The 14,636-nt window shown below is 39.9% G+C and overlaps 1 protein-coding gene across 8 annotated transcripts in view; it reads left to right on the top strand.

Moving 5' to 3' along the window:
* Window positions 1–14,636, top strand: part of SNTG2 (syntrophin gamma 2) — a 489,442-nt gene that overhangs the window by 148,066 nt on the left and 326,740 nt on the right. For 7 of the 8 annotated variants that reach the window (XM_053286038.1, XM_053286042.1, XM_053286037.1 and 4 more), the window contains exon 2: window positions 5,159–5,296. In XM_053286038.1, coding sequence (XP_053142013.1) covers window positions 5,159–5,296 — 138 coding nt within the window. The remainder of the gene's footprint in view (window positions 1–5,158; window positions 5,297–14,636) is intronic. The other variant, XM_053286035.1, reaches the window with a different exon arrangement.

Raw genomic sequence — 14,636 nt, 5'->3', positions numbered from 1 at the left:
GCAGAAGGGTTATGAGAGGTTAAGCTTAGAAAAGCCATTAAGCTTTTGGGGAAAAATCATGGGGCTAAGGATAGTCTTACCTAGGTTTTTACCCAAAAAATGATTAGAAAGCCTCTCCAACTAACCCCTGAGGTTATCCCAGCAACTACCCTATAGATTATAGATAAAAGTAAAAGATATCTATCTGCTTCAAAGTGATGGTTTAAGGCAAAGCCTATTTTTTAAAATTTTGTTTGATTCCATGGGTTAGTCTCTTCCCAGCAACACTCAGCTGAAGTAGGCTTTTAGATTGTACTTGATTCTCTCAACAAAATGGGAAGTCATAGTATGGTAAAAGAAAAATAGAAAGTCATTCTGTACTGATTAAACTGTTTCGCCCAAGGATTTCTAAGGTGAAGCCAATAGAAATAGCTTTCTAAAAGACGTGAATTTGGGATCATTTAAGGCTCTAAATAAGAACTGCCCACCATAAATAGCCAAATAAATAGGAAAGCTGAAGAGCTGTCAACAATAAAATCTAAATGTAAAGAACAAATAGTTGTATCGGGGTGTTTGGGACCTGCCCTTTGTGGTTTTGATGTTACAGTAATCCATGCTTTTTATTTGTCTGTTGGTAGAGATTTTGTATGAGCCCACCTTCCCTTTCCCCTACTACTTAAGAGGGCAGATCACATGATCAGTATTCAGTAGAAGAAGCCTCCTATCCTAATTCAGGAGCTGTGCATGCTCTCATTTGCCAATCATATGTCAATTAAAACCAAGGTCAAAGGCTGGGAGCTTGATAGGACAACCATACCCTGCCCAGATTGTGATGCAACCTACATTATTCCCAATGCAAATTGCGTTGCAATAACACAATGGTAAGTAGTAACAGAACAGCCCTGTTGCACAGCATTATGTGCATGTGTTCTAGATGCTCTCAGCAGCATGGTTGGTTCAGAATCTCCTGCATTATGCTGTGGGCCATGTCTGCCACTATCCTTTAGGTGTTTTGCTCATGGACAAAATGAAATTTGCAAATGCATCTTTCAGAAGTTCCAAGTTCCAAGTTCCTGTCACTTTATTACAGAAGCTAAATACATCTGATTTTCTTGTCTATTTGTTTGCAAAATTGAAATTTTTGGGCATTTTAGTAAATAAATTCCAGTTTTAAACAAAAAAAAAATGTATTACAGTTTTTGTATCCTAAGGATTTTTTCCTCTTACTAAAAAAAGTCTTCCTCCACAAGAAGGGAACCTTTGGAGTCAACCCATTATCTAACTGGATGTCATTGACTGTGTTCTAGCAATTCAGCACTATTGTATTCACTGCTTGTAAAACTTTTTGTTTAATACCTATCATTTTACTATAAGTGACATTCTAAAAGTTCATTCTGAGCATGCATTATTGAATTCAGATGTTTGCGTCTGATGTCTTGAGCAGAGAATAAGGATGACAATAATCAATCATATCTAATTAGCTGGTGACACACTGTGTTTACAGTAATTAAACAAGCCATTACTGCTTACTTTCTCATGATTAAGATCACACAGATTGAGAGCCAGCTGTTAATCACTCCTGTTCCAAGGCTAATATCATTAACAAAAAATGCCTGCATTATAACCTAGGGCTATTTTTTAACAAGATTTTTAGTTGAGAGACTTTATTATAAGAAATAAATGAGACACATTTTAATTCTACATAATGGACGTATTGGAAAGCATTCTGTCATCATTGGTTACAAGCTCCTGCTCACTCTTTGTGTGTGTGTGGGAGAGTAGGTGACAGACCTTGTGCTCTTTAGCTGAAAAGGGGAGAAGATTGTGGTCTCAATAACATAGACTCTTTACAAATGTATGGAACATTACAAAAACATTGGCACAATTGGTGTTTGTGGTAGACAGATCTCTAGCCGTAGTCTAATGTGAGATTATTTAAATGTAATGGTGCCATAACTATGAACACAAGTTGGATACACCATTAAAATAAACATTGAAACTAGTTAAGCAAGCAAGCAGATTAATGCTCTAATGTGATAAGCAACTGCTCCAGTTGCTGTATGTCCAACATAGCATGTGGCATGCCTGGTACTCAGCTAGAACCAGCTCCTATGATTTGTGGCCATTGACATTGTCTAGCAGAGTTCTCTCCTTACTCCTGCATTTCAAAGCAATGCCAGTGGAAGAATGTTACGGTATATAGCAATGTATTATTTCATGAAGGGATTGTGCAAAAGCTCTTTCATAAGATGTTGAGGATTGTCAAAGTATTCCCCAAAGAATTTTTTCTTCCTTTTAGTTTTCCATGTCTGTGTCTCATTTGTCAAAGACAAAATTAGGGATGTGCAAAATTAGGGGTAACATTTCACTGATATTATAGAAACTCATTTCTATGCCATAGAAGTTTTTATGCCAAAATTCTCACAAACTTCTTTTCTTTGACGTTTGCGACCCAATTATTACTTTTTTTAAAAAAAGTGCTCCACCCCACCAAAAAAAAAGTTGTTTTAGCAGTATGAAATTACTCAAGAGATGTGGTAACATCTTCAAATTTTTAATGGTATCTTGAGAGTGGCCAGTAACATTGTCATCTGTATATACTTAATAATTTTACCATGATCAATACATGATCAATAGCTTAATAATTACTTGTTTTGAGTGTGTGCTACTAATGAGCTCTGAAACAGTTGCTTTCCTCTTAAATGACCAGAGGAATATAGTTACAGTGTAAGAGTTTTTCTGATGCATCTGAGTTTAAATGGAGTTTTGAACGCTTTTAAGTTTAAATATTTAAAATATTTAAAAGTTTAAAATTTAAGTTTGAGCGCTTTTAAGTTTAAATGGAGTTTTGAGTTTAAATGGAGTTTTGAGTTTTGAAAAAAATGGAGGTTTTGAGTTTTGAGGGGCAATTCAAATAAACACCCCTCTCATATGATTAAAGGATGCCCCGATAAGACATCCTGCAATGGTGCCAGGATGGACATGCTCACCGCATGACCTCATCCCCATCACATGCGCTGGCCAGTGCTCATCAGAACCAGCCTTTCAGAACGGGGGAATCTTCAGATTAGGATTGTGATTTGGACAAATGACAGCAAAGGTTTTTGTGCTGCGTCATTATTTTAAAAAAAACAAAAAACCAATCTGATCCTTTTTGGTAGTGGAGACAGTATAGAACTCTTGACTGTGTTGGGGTACAGGTATACTATCCCAATTTCTAGAAGGGTACACACCTGCTCCCACCCAATCCCAAACCTGACAAAATCCAAAGATATAAAATGTAATTTGTTGCAACTGTGCAAATCAAATTTTGGAACTGAATATATACTGGTCAGTATCCTGGCTAACAGAGTTCTAAGGAAGAACTGGTGCTTCGCATATGCTGCCACTGCCTTACAGACTAAGGCAGCATCAACTTTCACATGGGTGGGGATTACATTCTTCTGTCTCTCTGCAATCTCTGGAAGTGGGTCTGAGGGTCACACAGCTCTCAGGGACACACATCTTGGTTGCAGGAAGCTCTCGTTTCCTACCAGAGAATCAACTTTCAGAACACCTCAGACGTTGAAAACAACAAAACCCATGAGCTTGTCATTTTGGGGGTGATTGGCACTCTGTGTGCACTATACCACAACCCACTCTAGTACACCCTCGTGCTCTCCAAGTGGAGTTATGTGGCTGCTGAAATTCCCCATTATTTCCTATGGGGGAAAAGCTTAAAGACCTCTAAGCTTCAGAACAAAAATTAAAAACCACCCCGTTCACCAATTTATTTGAAATCTAGGTGGTAACAGGCACCCATTGGGGCACTACCACATGACCCACTCTTCTGTCCCCAAAACCTCTTTTCTGCCCTGAATCTGGCATGAAGATACGCCAACTTCAAAAAAAATTTTTTAAACACCCCTTTGCCCAATTTCTTTGAAATTAGTAGCTTCCTTGTACCCATTGGGCACTACCACCCACCACAACCTGCTCTGGGCCACCCTGGTACCCCCCCCCCGAGAGTTATAACTGAGGCTAATGAAATCCCCATTATTCCCTATGAAAAAGCTTAAAGTTGCATTAACTTCAAAAAACTTTTGAAAATCAGCCCTAGTTCTTTGAAATCTGGATGGTAGCTTCCATCCATTGGACACTACCACCCACCCCACTCTTTTGCCCCTGAACCCCTTTTTTGCCCCAAATTTATTCAAATTTAGAAAATTCAGGCAAAAATAAAATCTGGGGTGATTCAGGGGGCAGATTCAGACCCAAAACAAATCGGCAGTGATTCGATTCAGGTACAAATCGATTGAAAAAACTGATTCATGCACATCCCTACTAAAGAACCTACCAGATATAACCAGCGGGTAAAACATTAAAAGGCCTCTTTTAAAACATGTGGTTTCAATTATTTTTAAAAAATGCTGACTGAGGGAGCATGGCAAAGCTCTTCTGGGTGTGTGTGTTCAAAAGTCAAGGGGCAACAACCAAAAAGGTCCTGTCTCTAGTCCCCAACAACTGGATCTCTGTTAGTGGTGGGGCCATGAGCAGGGCCTAAGATGCTGAGTGGAGGGCCGTGGCAGGTTCATATGGGCAAATGTGGTCTGACAGGTTCCCTGAGCCCAAGCTGTGTAGAGCTATAAAGGTCAAGGTTCACAACAACCCGGTGAAGGAGGTTAGGCTGAGAGAGAAGTGACTGGCCCAGAGTCACCCAGCAAGTCTCATGGCTGAATGGGGATTTGAACTTGGGTCTCCCCGGTCCTAGTCCAGCACTCTAACCACTACACCACGCTGGCTTTCTGGAAGTTCTGCTAGGCTGCCCCCTTCCTGCACCAATGCATCTTTGCTCTGCCTGTCAGCCATTGAGGACATTCTCACAATCAGCAAAAGGCAGGCTAAGGGAGCCTAGCTGCGTGGCTCCTGGCAGCAAACCTTCATAATTCCCCCTCCCCTTAGCCGAGGTTAGTGGAGCAAGCTCTCTGCTAACCCTGTCTTCTTGGTCATGTATTGCTGCAGTGCGACTCTCCCCACAAACCCTCTGAAAGTGGGTCTCATCGATCGTGAGACTCACCACCTTGTGAGCATGCAAGAAATACATTAAAGGCTCAGTCTTGTTTGGGGTGGAGGGGGTGTGTGTAGAAAAGGCTAATGATTCTGACATCTTTGATATGCTTTTATTCTCTTACCTCCACAGACAAAAACTGGTATTGCATTGTTATACGATGAAATATCTGAAAACGCCTATGAAATCCGACTGAAGCTGACAAAAGAGGTACTAACAATTCAAAAACAAGATGTCATCTGTGTTAGTGGAAGTGATCACAGTGCAAATGTAAGTGCTTCTATAACTTCATGCTCCCAACGATGTGTTTTTCTGTCTTGCAAAATTACCTATTCTAAACAGGTAATATCAAAACTACATCACAGAGTTTACACTACTTTCCAGACAGAAATATTTCAGGGTGTGCAAAACAATAGTTACTTCTGTATCATCTAAAAAAATAAAATAAATAAACAGCAGGGTAGAATGCATGCTGGTATATAAGAATTAGAAATACAGTTTACTTCACCAGCATTTGCTTTATGGCAGGATGTGATCTGGTCCATATGGATTACTTTGGACAGGAGAATGGGTAAGATATCCCCTCTGTTCACATGGGTATCAAATACTGACATTCCCATGCCTTTTAAGCTTTTTAGATTATCATAGTATATTAGCGGTATGGCGGCATTTTGTTTTCCAAATGCTACAGAAATGCACCTTCAGACATTTTCTTATCTAATAAGGGTTCCCTTATACATCATCTGCAGATAATATCTTCATGCAAACAGAATAAAATATGCTGAAATCTATTTAGAATTTGAAAAGGACATGGTTGTAGCCATGGTGCAGGGGAGTATCCTTGTTCTTCTTAAGGATATTCCTGACACTCTTTCTGAAATTTCAGTTTTTGTATATTTTTAAACAGTTTCTAGCCCTTATGGAGCTATAAGAAAAATGACATGTTCATAGTATTCTATCCCATTGCTCTGTAAGAAGTAATCCATTTCCCAGTGTTCATCCAACTGAATGGAAAACTACTGACAGATTCTGGGACACTTCATTCTTAAACTTAATTTTATAAGCAGCTTTAGTTCTGTGTAGGTTTTCCCCCTATTTTATATGTATTTTGATGCCCCTACCCAGTGTAACCATAAGCTTCACCACCACTATTTTACTGCTAAAAGCCTAACAAACTAAGGCATCCACATTACATCCCATTTGCAGCATGTACATGAGCATACTGTGTATGTATTTTGTAGGATAAAACATGCAGGAGAAGCAGCTGTAAGAAAAGATTTCTCAGTCCAGCAGTCTGGCTGGACATGGGTTTAGGAGACTGCCTGTGTTCAATAGCTGCTCCCTGTACTTTTGGAAGCCACTGAATAAACCAGTCAAAGACTAATGTGCATAAACCTGTGCTAGATATGACTGCATGTGGAAAAACATACAGATAGCTGTCCACCTCTGTTATTAGTTGGGAGAGATTATCTGCCTCTAGATCTAGATGTAAGTATGTGTCCATATCAGATTACTAAGCACTGTATCTATCATACAGAATGTAGGGGTCTCCGGAGTGAACTCATAATCAATAAAGAAGGCACAGCCTACTTATAGATTTTTAACATCTTTAAACTAAATGTGAAAGTTAGTGCTTCAGGATATAAAGCAAATTTTGACCCTTTTTTGACTGAGTTATACTTTGCACTTTTGACAGAACTAATGTTTATAAAACTTTAGTTTCATAACACCTGGGAATGCAACACTGCATGTTTCCAGCACCACTTTTCTTTTTCATTTACTTGTTTCAAAAAGTCACTTTGGGAAACTCTGTAGAATAAAAATGGTTTATCTAAATGTGAAAAAAGTACTTTCAGATGTTTTAACAGTTTGCTATTGAAAGTTTCTTTAGCCAAATCAACCAGTATATGATATATTTTGCCCTTTACTGAAAATAAAATACTACAGATCAAACTGCTGTGCTAATATGATATACAATCCAAGGTTACTAAGAAATGATGGTATTTCTAGTTGAAGATAATTGCCAGCATGAGTTTCACAATGTCAGGAGGGTGGCATACACACATTTGAATAAATGTTATAACAAAGCAAATGAAGTTAAGTACAAGATATACTCAGGCCATATACTGAATATATACACTCAATGTTATCCATTTTTTCTTTAGGAATTCATTTTGGGTGCTGTTATATGTCCTTCAGACAACAGTAAAACATATTTACCTTAATCTTAATGTGTTTGTTCCAGATCAAAAATTCTGCTTGGTATTATCACTTCTCGGCCTTTTGGCTAAGATCAGTGTAAACATTATCTATGTAATCAATCTGTTTTTATCAGTTTGATACTTGCTATTGCATTGCTAACATGCTCAACAAAACCTGTGCAAACACCTGGCCTTCATTTGCTAGGTGATGAAATAAACCACATAACTTTGAAGTAGGAGTATAAACCACAAGACCCATAGCACCAACCCAATTTAGCCATTTTCCCAAATAGCTATAAAAGCAGACTGTCATACTCATTTAAAAATAGACATGCTGTGAATTTGTCATTTCTTTAAATGCTTTGGACATGCTTTGAACATTACTTCTTCACACTGGGGAGGTGAAATAGAAGGATATAAGGATGTGGACTTTGGACAATAGATTGTCTTTCAAAGCTATTTTTCCCTTTTAAGTGTTTCCCTAACTGGGATATATTCCCAGTAATAAAACATTTGCAGTGGGTGTTAGGGAACAGGAAGAGAATTTTGAGCAATTATATCCATGAAACTGAGATGAAATTGAAATTGAATTGGGGGGGGGTACTAATGCAGCCCCAGCATATCTGCTAGGTAGGGATTTTCAGATGATGATGATGATGATAGAAAGTGTGGGCAGCTTTCTAAAAGAGCATTGGTGTACTTGGGCAGGCTATGGGCTGTGCCAGTGGGAGCCAGCAGCAATGCCAGGGGTAAGACACTTTAACTACCTCTCACACCACCGCCCCCTGCTGCCACCCTCAGAGCTTCCCAGGACCCCCACCCCTTTACTTGTAAAGGGGAATCTTCACCTGATCCACCTTTTTCTAGAACAGGGGTTCTCAACATTGGGTCTCCAGATGTTACTGGACTTCAGCTCCCATAATCCCCTGCCCCAGTGGCCTCTGGTTGTGAATTATGGGAGTTGAAGTCCAATAACATCTGGAGACCCAACGTTGAGAATCCGTGTTCTAGAATATGACTCAAACCACTGGACTGGTTTGGTCAAACGGACTGGCTGGTTGGTTGAACACACACTTCTGTTCAAATTCGATCTGAAGTTCAACCGAACCAGAATTTTTTGTTCATGCACACCCCTAATTCCTGTGCTCCTGCTCTCAGTTTAATCAACCATAGCGGGAGCAATGCCCATTAGGGGGAATTTTGTACATGACAGACTAGCATTACTCATGTCCATATGCAAACTGAGCCTGGTGTAGAAGCTCTGAGGCCTCATCCATCTATAATGCTGAACAGAAGCGTCACTAAACTTCATAATTCCTTGGCTCAGAAGATAAACCTCAGTTACTTGTTTAATGCTTAGTTGAAGCATGAGGTGAGCATTATGACACCATAATTCTTCTCTGGCTTAGATTTTAATCTGAATTTTAGAGGAATTTCTTCCTTCCATTCTCATACTTCTGCTGCAGCTGGAAGGAATGGCTTAGTAGCCCTCCCTTTGCCCCCTCTTCTTTCTTCTTATGCTCTTCTTCTCTTTTTCAGTGCCTCCCCATCTCTGGTACCTGGAACCCTGGGGGGAATGTGTGTATTTTCAGGGTGCCCATCAGCTGCCTCTGAGCAAACTCTCTTTCTCAGTGTCAAGGGAAGAGTTTTTGAGGGAGTTGACAACGTGCGTGGGAGAGGAGGAGAGAGAGCTTTCCCTTCTTCCCTGAAATTGTGGTGATATGGCCATCATGGAAGCATGGAGAAAAGGAGAAAGAGGAATGGCTGGGGAGTAGTGGGCGGAGCAGGCAATGGGTAGCCACAGAAGCAGCCACATCTGCTTCTCTCTCTTTCTCTCCACCCCCACTTCCCACTCCATTGTGACTTCCACTTCTTTCCTCTCTTCTTGCCCTGACTTTAAATTTAGTCATGTTTGTTTGTTATTCACCAGGTGAACATTCTGGTGTATGACCAACCTGCATGGCTCAATTTGAAGCTGGGGCAAAAAGAAAGGGAGGAAGAGGTAGGTGTAGTGGAATAGGGGGGGGAGAGGGCGCGAAATAGCACTGTAGCTGAACCAGTTCTGCACCTGCCCACCCCAGCCTCCTTGGCTACTCCTGCTATAAGGTTAGCAAATGCTAAGGTTGAGTGAACATCAAAGTAGAGGGAGGTTGAATGCTCGCCATGTGTCTATATTTGAATACATGCCATGTATGTGTATTTGGGGTCTGTTGACAGTAAGTAAGTATTAGAATGTGTATGATGTTACTCTGACCCTATAATCTATACCTGTGCTGTAAAGTTGAAAAGAATTTAAAGAATCAACGGGGAAACATCTCAGTTCTAACTTTCTTACAAGAAAAAACTGCTGTTTGTTTAAACATTTCAAGTTATTAATTTAGTTTTGATTTAATGGGGGGGGGGAGTGATTGTGAACATATTTGATCCTTTGACATTTAACTTTAATTAAATATCAACATACTTAATTAAATATCAATGTAGACTTAAAATCCAAAAAACAAGACTTGGATTGTTTTTAATGTACTCCACAAAGTTAAATTCTAAAAATCTGGATAATGGCAACAAAAGGTTCCCATTTATGTTTCAACCCTCATAGCTATAAAGTGGGGTGGGGATAATAGGGATGTTGGCTGACAGCCAGAATGAGTTACTCAGCAGCACTACTCAGGAGTTGCTCTAAAGGACTACTTCATTTCAGTAGGACTTTCATTGAGGAATTTAGCAGGATATCAGCCATTTTATCTTGTAAACAGTGCAAGCTACTCAAGTTGGTTTACTGTGCAGCAGTGAATGGCTGGCTATATGCAGGAGCATATAGACCACTCATCCCCACAATAGCCCTTTTTTGGACTGCCTTGATGCTGCAAGAAGGGGATAGAAACAGCTCTTCTTGAGGCTATGGAATGCTCCATGTGGCTGTTGCTCCATGGGTGGATCATGTCCTTTGGGTTTCTTGTCAATAAAGTAAAGGTAAAGTGTGCCGTCAAGTCGGTGTCGACTCCTGGTGACCACAGAGCCCTGTGGTTTTCTTTGGTAGTATACAGGAAGGGTTGACCATTGCCATCTCCTGCACAGTATGAAGTGATGCCTTTCAGCATCTTCCTATATCGCTGCTGCCCAATATAGGTGTTTCCCATAGTCTGGGAAACATACCAGTGGGGATTCGAACTGGCAGCCTCTGGCTTGTTAATAAAGTCATTTCCTGTGCACCATTAGGTGGCTGGTTTCTTGTCGATAGGCAGGATACAAATCTAAACCTAAAAAGATATAAATACTATACATCGTTCTGGTGAATTGGAAAGCAAACATGTAAAAACATACCTTTAGGAATGTTTATGTTCATTACATTTTGGAGATCCTAAAGTCTGCAATCCTTCATTATAACTCCAAACCTTTTCCTCAAAAACAGACACAAAACCATATTTTATGAATGTTATCTTCTATATCAGGGTAGACAATGTTGGCTTTCAAGCTGTTGAACTGCAATTCCCATCATCCCCAGCCAATAAATTGTGGCTGGGGATAATAGGAGTTGTAGTTGAACATTAGCTGGAGAGTCAAGGTTGCCTACCACTGTTCTATATTGTACATTTTTTATTTTAAAATAGAAAGAGAACATTTGTTTTTGGCTTCAGTTTTATTTTTCATCTGTTAGATTTCATTTGTTTTTCTGCAATGTGTACCACTCCTACTCTTCCTTCTATTTTGCATCACTGTGATGTCTTTATTACTCCTCCCAAAGAATTCATTACAACTTAGTGGTGAGCTTCCCTGCCAGGAAATTAATCTCTTCTCAGCTTTCTATTTCCCCCATAATCTTATGTATTTGCACTTGCCAGCCTCCTCCCCTTTAATTTATTTTTTCAGCTTCTTTTTTACCAATTAGCAGAGCTGTTCAACTTATGACTCCAAACACTGCCCACTTGCCATGCAGGTGGTTGGCAACCCTCCTGTTTTTACCATTCCAGGCAGCCAGCCATGGACACATTTTGTTTTCTTCAGATGGCTTTTCATTGCTTCTTATAACATTGCCTTATTATTGGGGAATTGTTCTTGATCAGGACTTAGGGAGTCTTGGGCAGGACTTGGGGAGGGTATGTAGATTCTAAGTACCAAGACGAAATAATTCTGGATGCACTGTTTTATTAGCCAGAGGCTCTGAAGATAAGTTTCATGAGGGATCCCTGTCTTTGAAAAGATCTGAACCTCTGGATCCTTATCCTGCAGAGACTCAAAATGCTTAGATTTGCTTCCTGTCAAGTACTTTTTGTGGGTGGGGGGGAGAGGGAGTTTCTCCATTCTCTGACGGGATACAGAGGGGCTGTCTCAGTATCACAGGCTGACATCCAGACTAACAAAGTGTGCAAGTAGCAATGCTGTGTAACTAAAGGGTAGGAGTAATGAGAGCTAGTCTTGTGGTAGCAAGAATGAATTGCCCCCTTTGCTACGCAGGGTCTACCCTGGTTACATTTGAATGGGAGACTACATGTGTGAACAATGTAAGATATTCCCCTCAGGGGATGGGGACACTCTGGGAATTGTACCTGCATGCTTCCATGCAGAAGGTTCCAAGTTCTGTCCCTGGAATCTCCAAGATAGGGCTGAGAGAGACTCCTGCTTGCAACCTTGGAGAAGCCACTGCCAGTTTGTGTGGACAATACTGAGCTAGATGGACCAATGGTCTGACTCGCTATATGGCAGCTTCCTAGTTCACTATGATATCATATCTTCCCTCTATAACTGACTATGCTCCTGAAAATATGTCTCTGGGAATTGCACAGCCTTCAGGGACATATTTTCTGGTGCCAAAGGGAAAGGGAGATTGCTATTAGTAGTAATAAATAATTAATAAACCAAAGCATGTACTGCATGTTCAGTGCATACATGCTTCATTAGTCTGGATGTTATGAACCAATGTTTTTCAAGAAGGATAGGTGCTTCAAGAATACAGTTGGACAGTCAACTTAACTGACGTCCTGGTGTATCCTGTAATCCAACTGAGCTTGTTGTTCCTGTATACTAAAACATCCATGATGAAGTGGGGTCAGCAAAGGTAGGGGAAAGAGGCACAGATGCAGAAGTATTGCTGTTCAAGGTCAGAGATTAGTAAGTCCTATGTCAGTTGGGAGTATGGCTGAGCCCAAGCTAAGCTGCTTAGTGGCTTCTGTGTCTCACGAGTTTTTCAGGGAGAAGTCTAGGAATGGCTTACCTAATCAATAAACTAGGAGGAGTTAAACATAGTTAAGTATGAGGCAAGAAGGGAAAGCCAAATGTTTAAGATTATGAGCAAGCTAAGGCCACAATTAAGCCACACTACTCTAGTTTTACAGATTTGAGAATCAGGGTAAGAATGTAATACATCACAGTCAATCAGTCATTGCTTGAAGAGCATAAGAAGACTGGGACACTTGTTCTTCCATACAGTCTCCATGTGTTGTTTGGATAGCAAGGTGTTACAAATCTGTTACACATGGCCTAATGGAATCTTCATCTTGACAAGAAGCACTTGCTACATAATACTGCAGTATAAATCACATACATACTGGAGAGTCTCTGTAAAAACACTTCTCAAAAATGCAATTCACCACCAATCACATATGATATTCCTCTCTTTGAAAGCTTGATAAAAATTTTGGGCTTCTTATTCAAAGTAGCTAAGACTTTAGGTGGTTTTTATGGAAGTATAATTACTGTCACAGAGGAGGATGACAAAATGGACTCAGCAGACTCCCAAGGAGGGGGAAGCAAATGGCACCTGAGGTGAAGTTGGTAGTCTAGCTGACAGAGAACACAATTATCACCCAAAGATAAAAGAGAGTATGATATCATTAATGCTGCTAGCTTTTCCATGAAGGAAAGCATAAATCTTTAATAAAAGTAGAATTGATCTGGTGCTGTCTACATAATGTCTTACAGCCATATCATTCAGATCCTGCTACAAATATTGATGCTAAATTCTGAAACAAGTAAGGGTTTTCCAAAATAATGGGGTACAGTCCCCACACATATTATTTCTCCATTTTTCTCTAAGAAGTAACTGTTCAAATACAAGAACCTCACATATATATATATATATATATATATAGAGAGAGAGAGAGAGAGAGAGAGAGAGAGAGAGAGAGATGCATCCATATAGATATATGCATTGCTATTGTTTGGGCATGTGCACGAAATTGATTTTGCATTTCATTTTAAGCTCAAAACGAAATGCAAAAGCAACCAAGCCAGCTGTTTTGATGAAACAGACTCAAAACATTTCAAGTGTTTGGCCATAGGGAACAATAGGGAACTCGAAACATCCCATGATTTTTTTGGCTTCCCAATCACCCAAATCACCTAGATTCGGGTACAAATCAATTTGTACCTGAATCAATTTGCACATCCCTATAATTAAGCTCAACTAGAGAAACTTCAGCCACATTTTGACTGAGTACACTACACCTTGGAATGCAGATTGCACAGCAGAGCAGAGCAGTGAGTGAAGCACAAGTTAGACTCAAGGGCAGACATAGAGCTCATCACAGCAGTCACCAAGAAATATTACAAACAGAGAAAGAGCAAGAGAGCTACTACTGTCCATTTGTCACCACAACACTATCTCGCAAACAAACTAAACCACAACTCGAGGTAGGCAGGCACCTAGGTTCTGCCTTTGTCACTCTGAGATCCAGCAAAACCAGATAGTTATAGCAGTAATGGCATAATATATTATACTCACTGCTGAGCAAAGAAAACCATAAAATCAAACCTACATTCCTCCTCTCTTGATGTATCCTCTTCAAGAGAGGCATAAGAGTTCTCTCTGCTTCCCCCTCCCTCTGAATACATTTTGAAATTCCCTCCTTTTGTGTTCCCCCCTTCCTCCAGCCAGTGGGGGCACAGTTGCCCATGACAACACTTAATTTGTTTGGTAACAAGCCAACCAAGAAGCAAGGAGATTGAAAGGCAATTGGAAGCCAGTGCCAGAAAACCAATCAGCAATCTTGAAACACTCAAAATGTACCAACTGAAATGGGGTCATTCTCTTTTCAGCGCGAAACAGGCCATTTATGTTAAGAGTGTTCTGTTTCAAAACACTAGAAATAGCCTATTTCAAATGCAAAACATTTGCACATCCCTAATATTGTTTAATATGAACTACTTTGAGTCTCTAACAGAAAAGTGGAATAAAAGTTTTTTTAAAATACATTACTTAAGTCCTTCCTGTGCACAAAAATATAACACAGCAAGGATTTCTCATGTGTTTAAAAGGAAATCTAATAGGGCAAGAATCCAGGATTTGTTTAAACAATTCCAATTATTTTCTAGAAGTAGAAACGTGATATTCATATGCAACTAAAGCAGCATAGTTGCAATGTTCCTAGCCTACAAATCTGTTATAGATATGCTGTTCAGCTTCTACTGAAGCT

The sequence above is a fragment of the Hemicordylus capensis genome, chromosome 1 (assembly GCF_027244095.1).
Source record: "Hemicordylus capensis ecotype Gifberg chromosome 1, rHemCap1.1.pri, whole genome shotgun sequence".
NCBI lineage: Eukaryota > Metazoa > Chordata > Lepidosauria > Squamata > Cordylidae > Hemicordylus > Hemicordylus capensis.
This window is presented reverse-complemented; position numbering and strand designations above follow the sequence as displayed.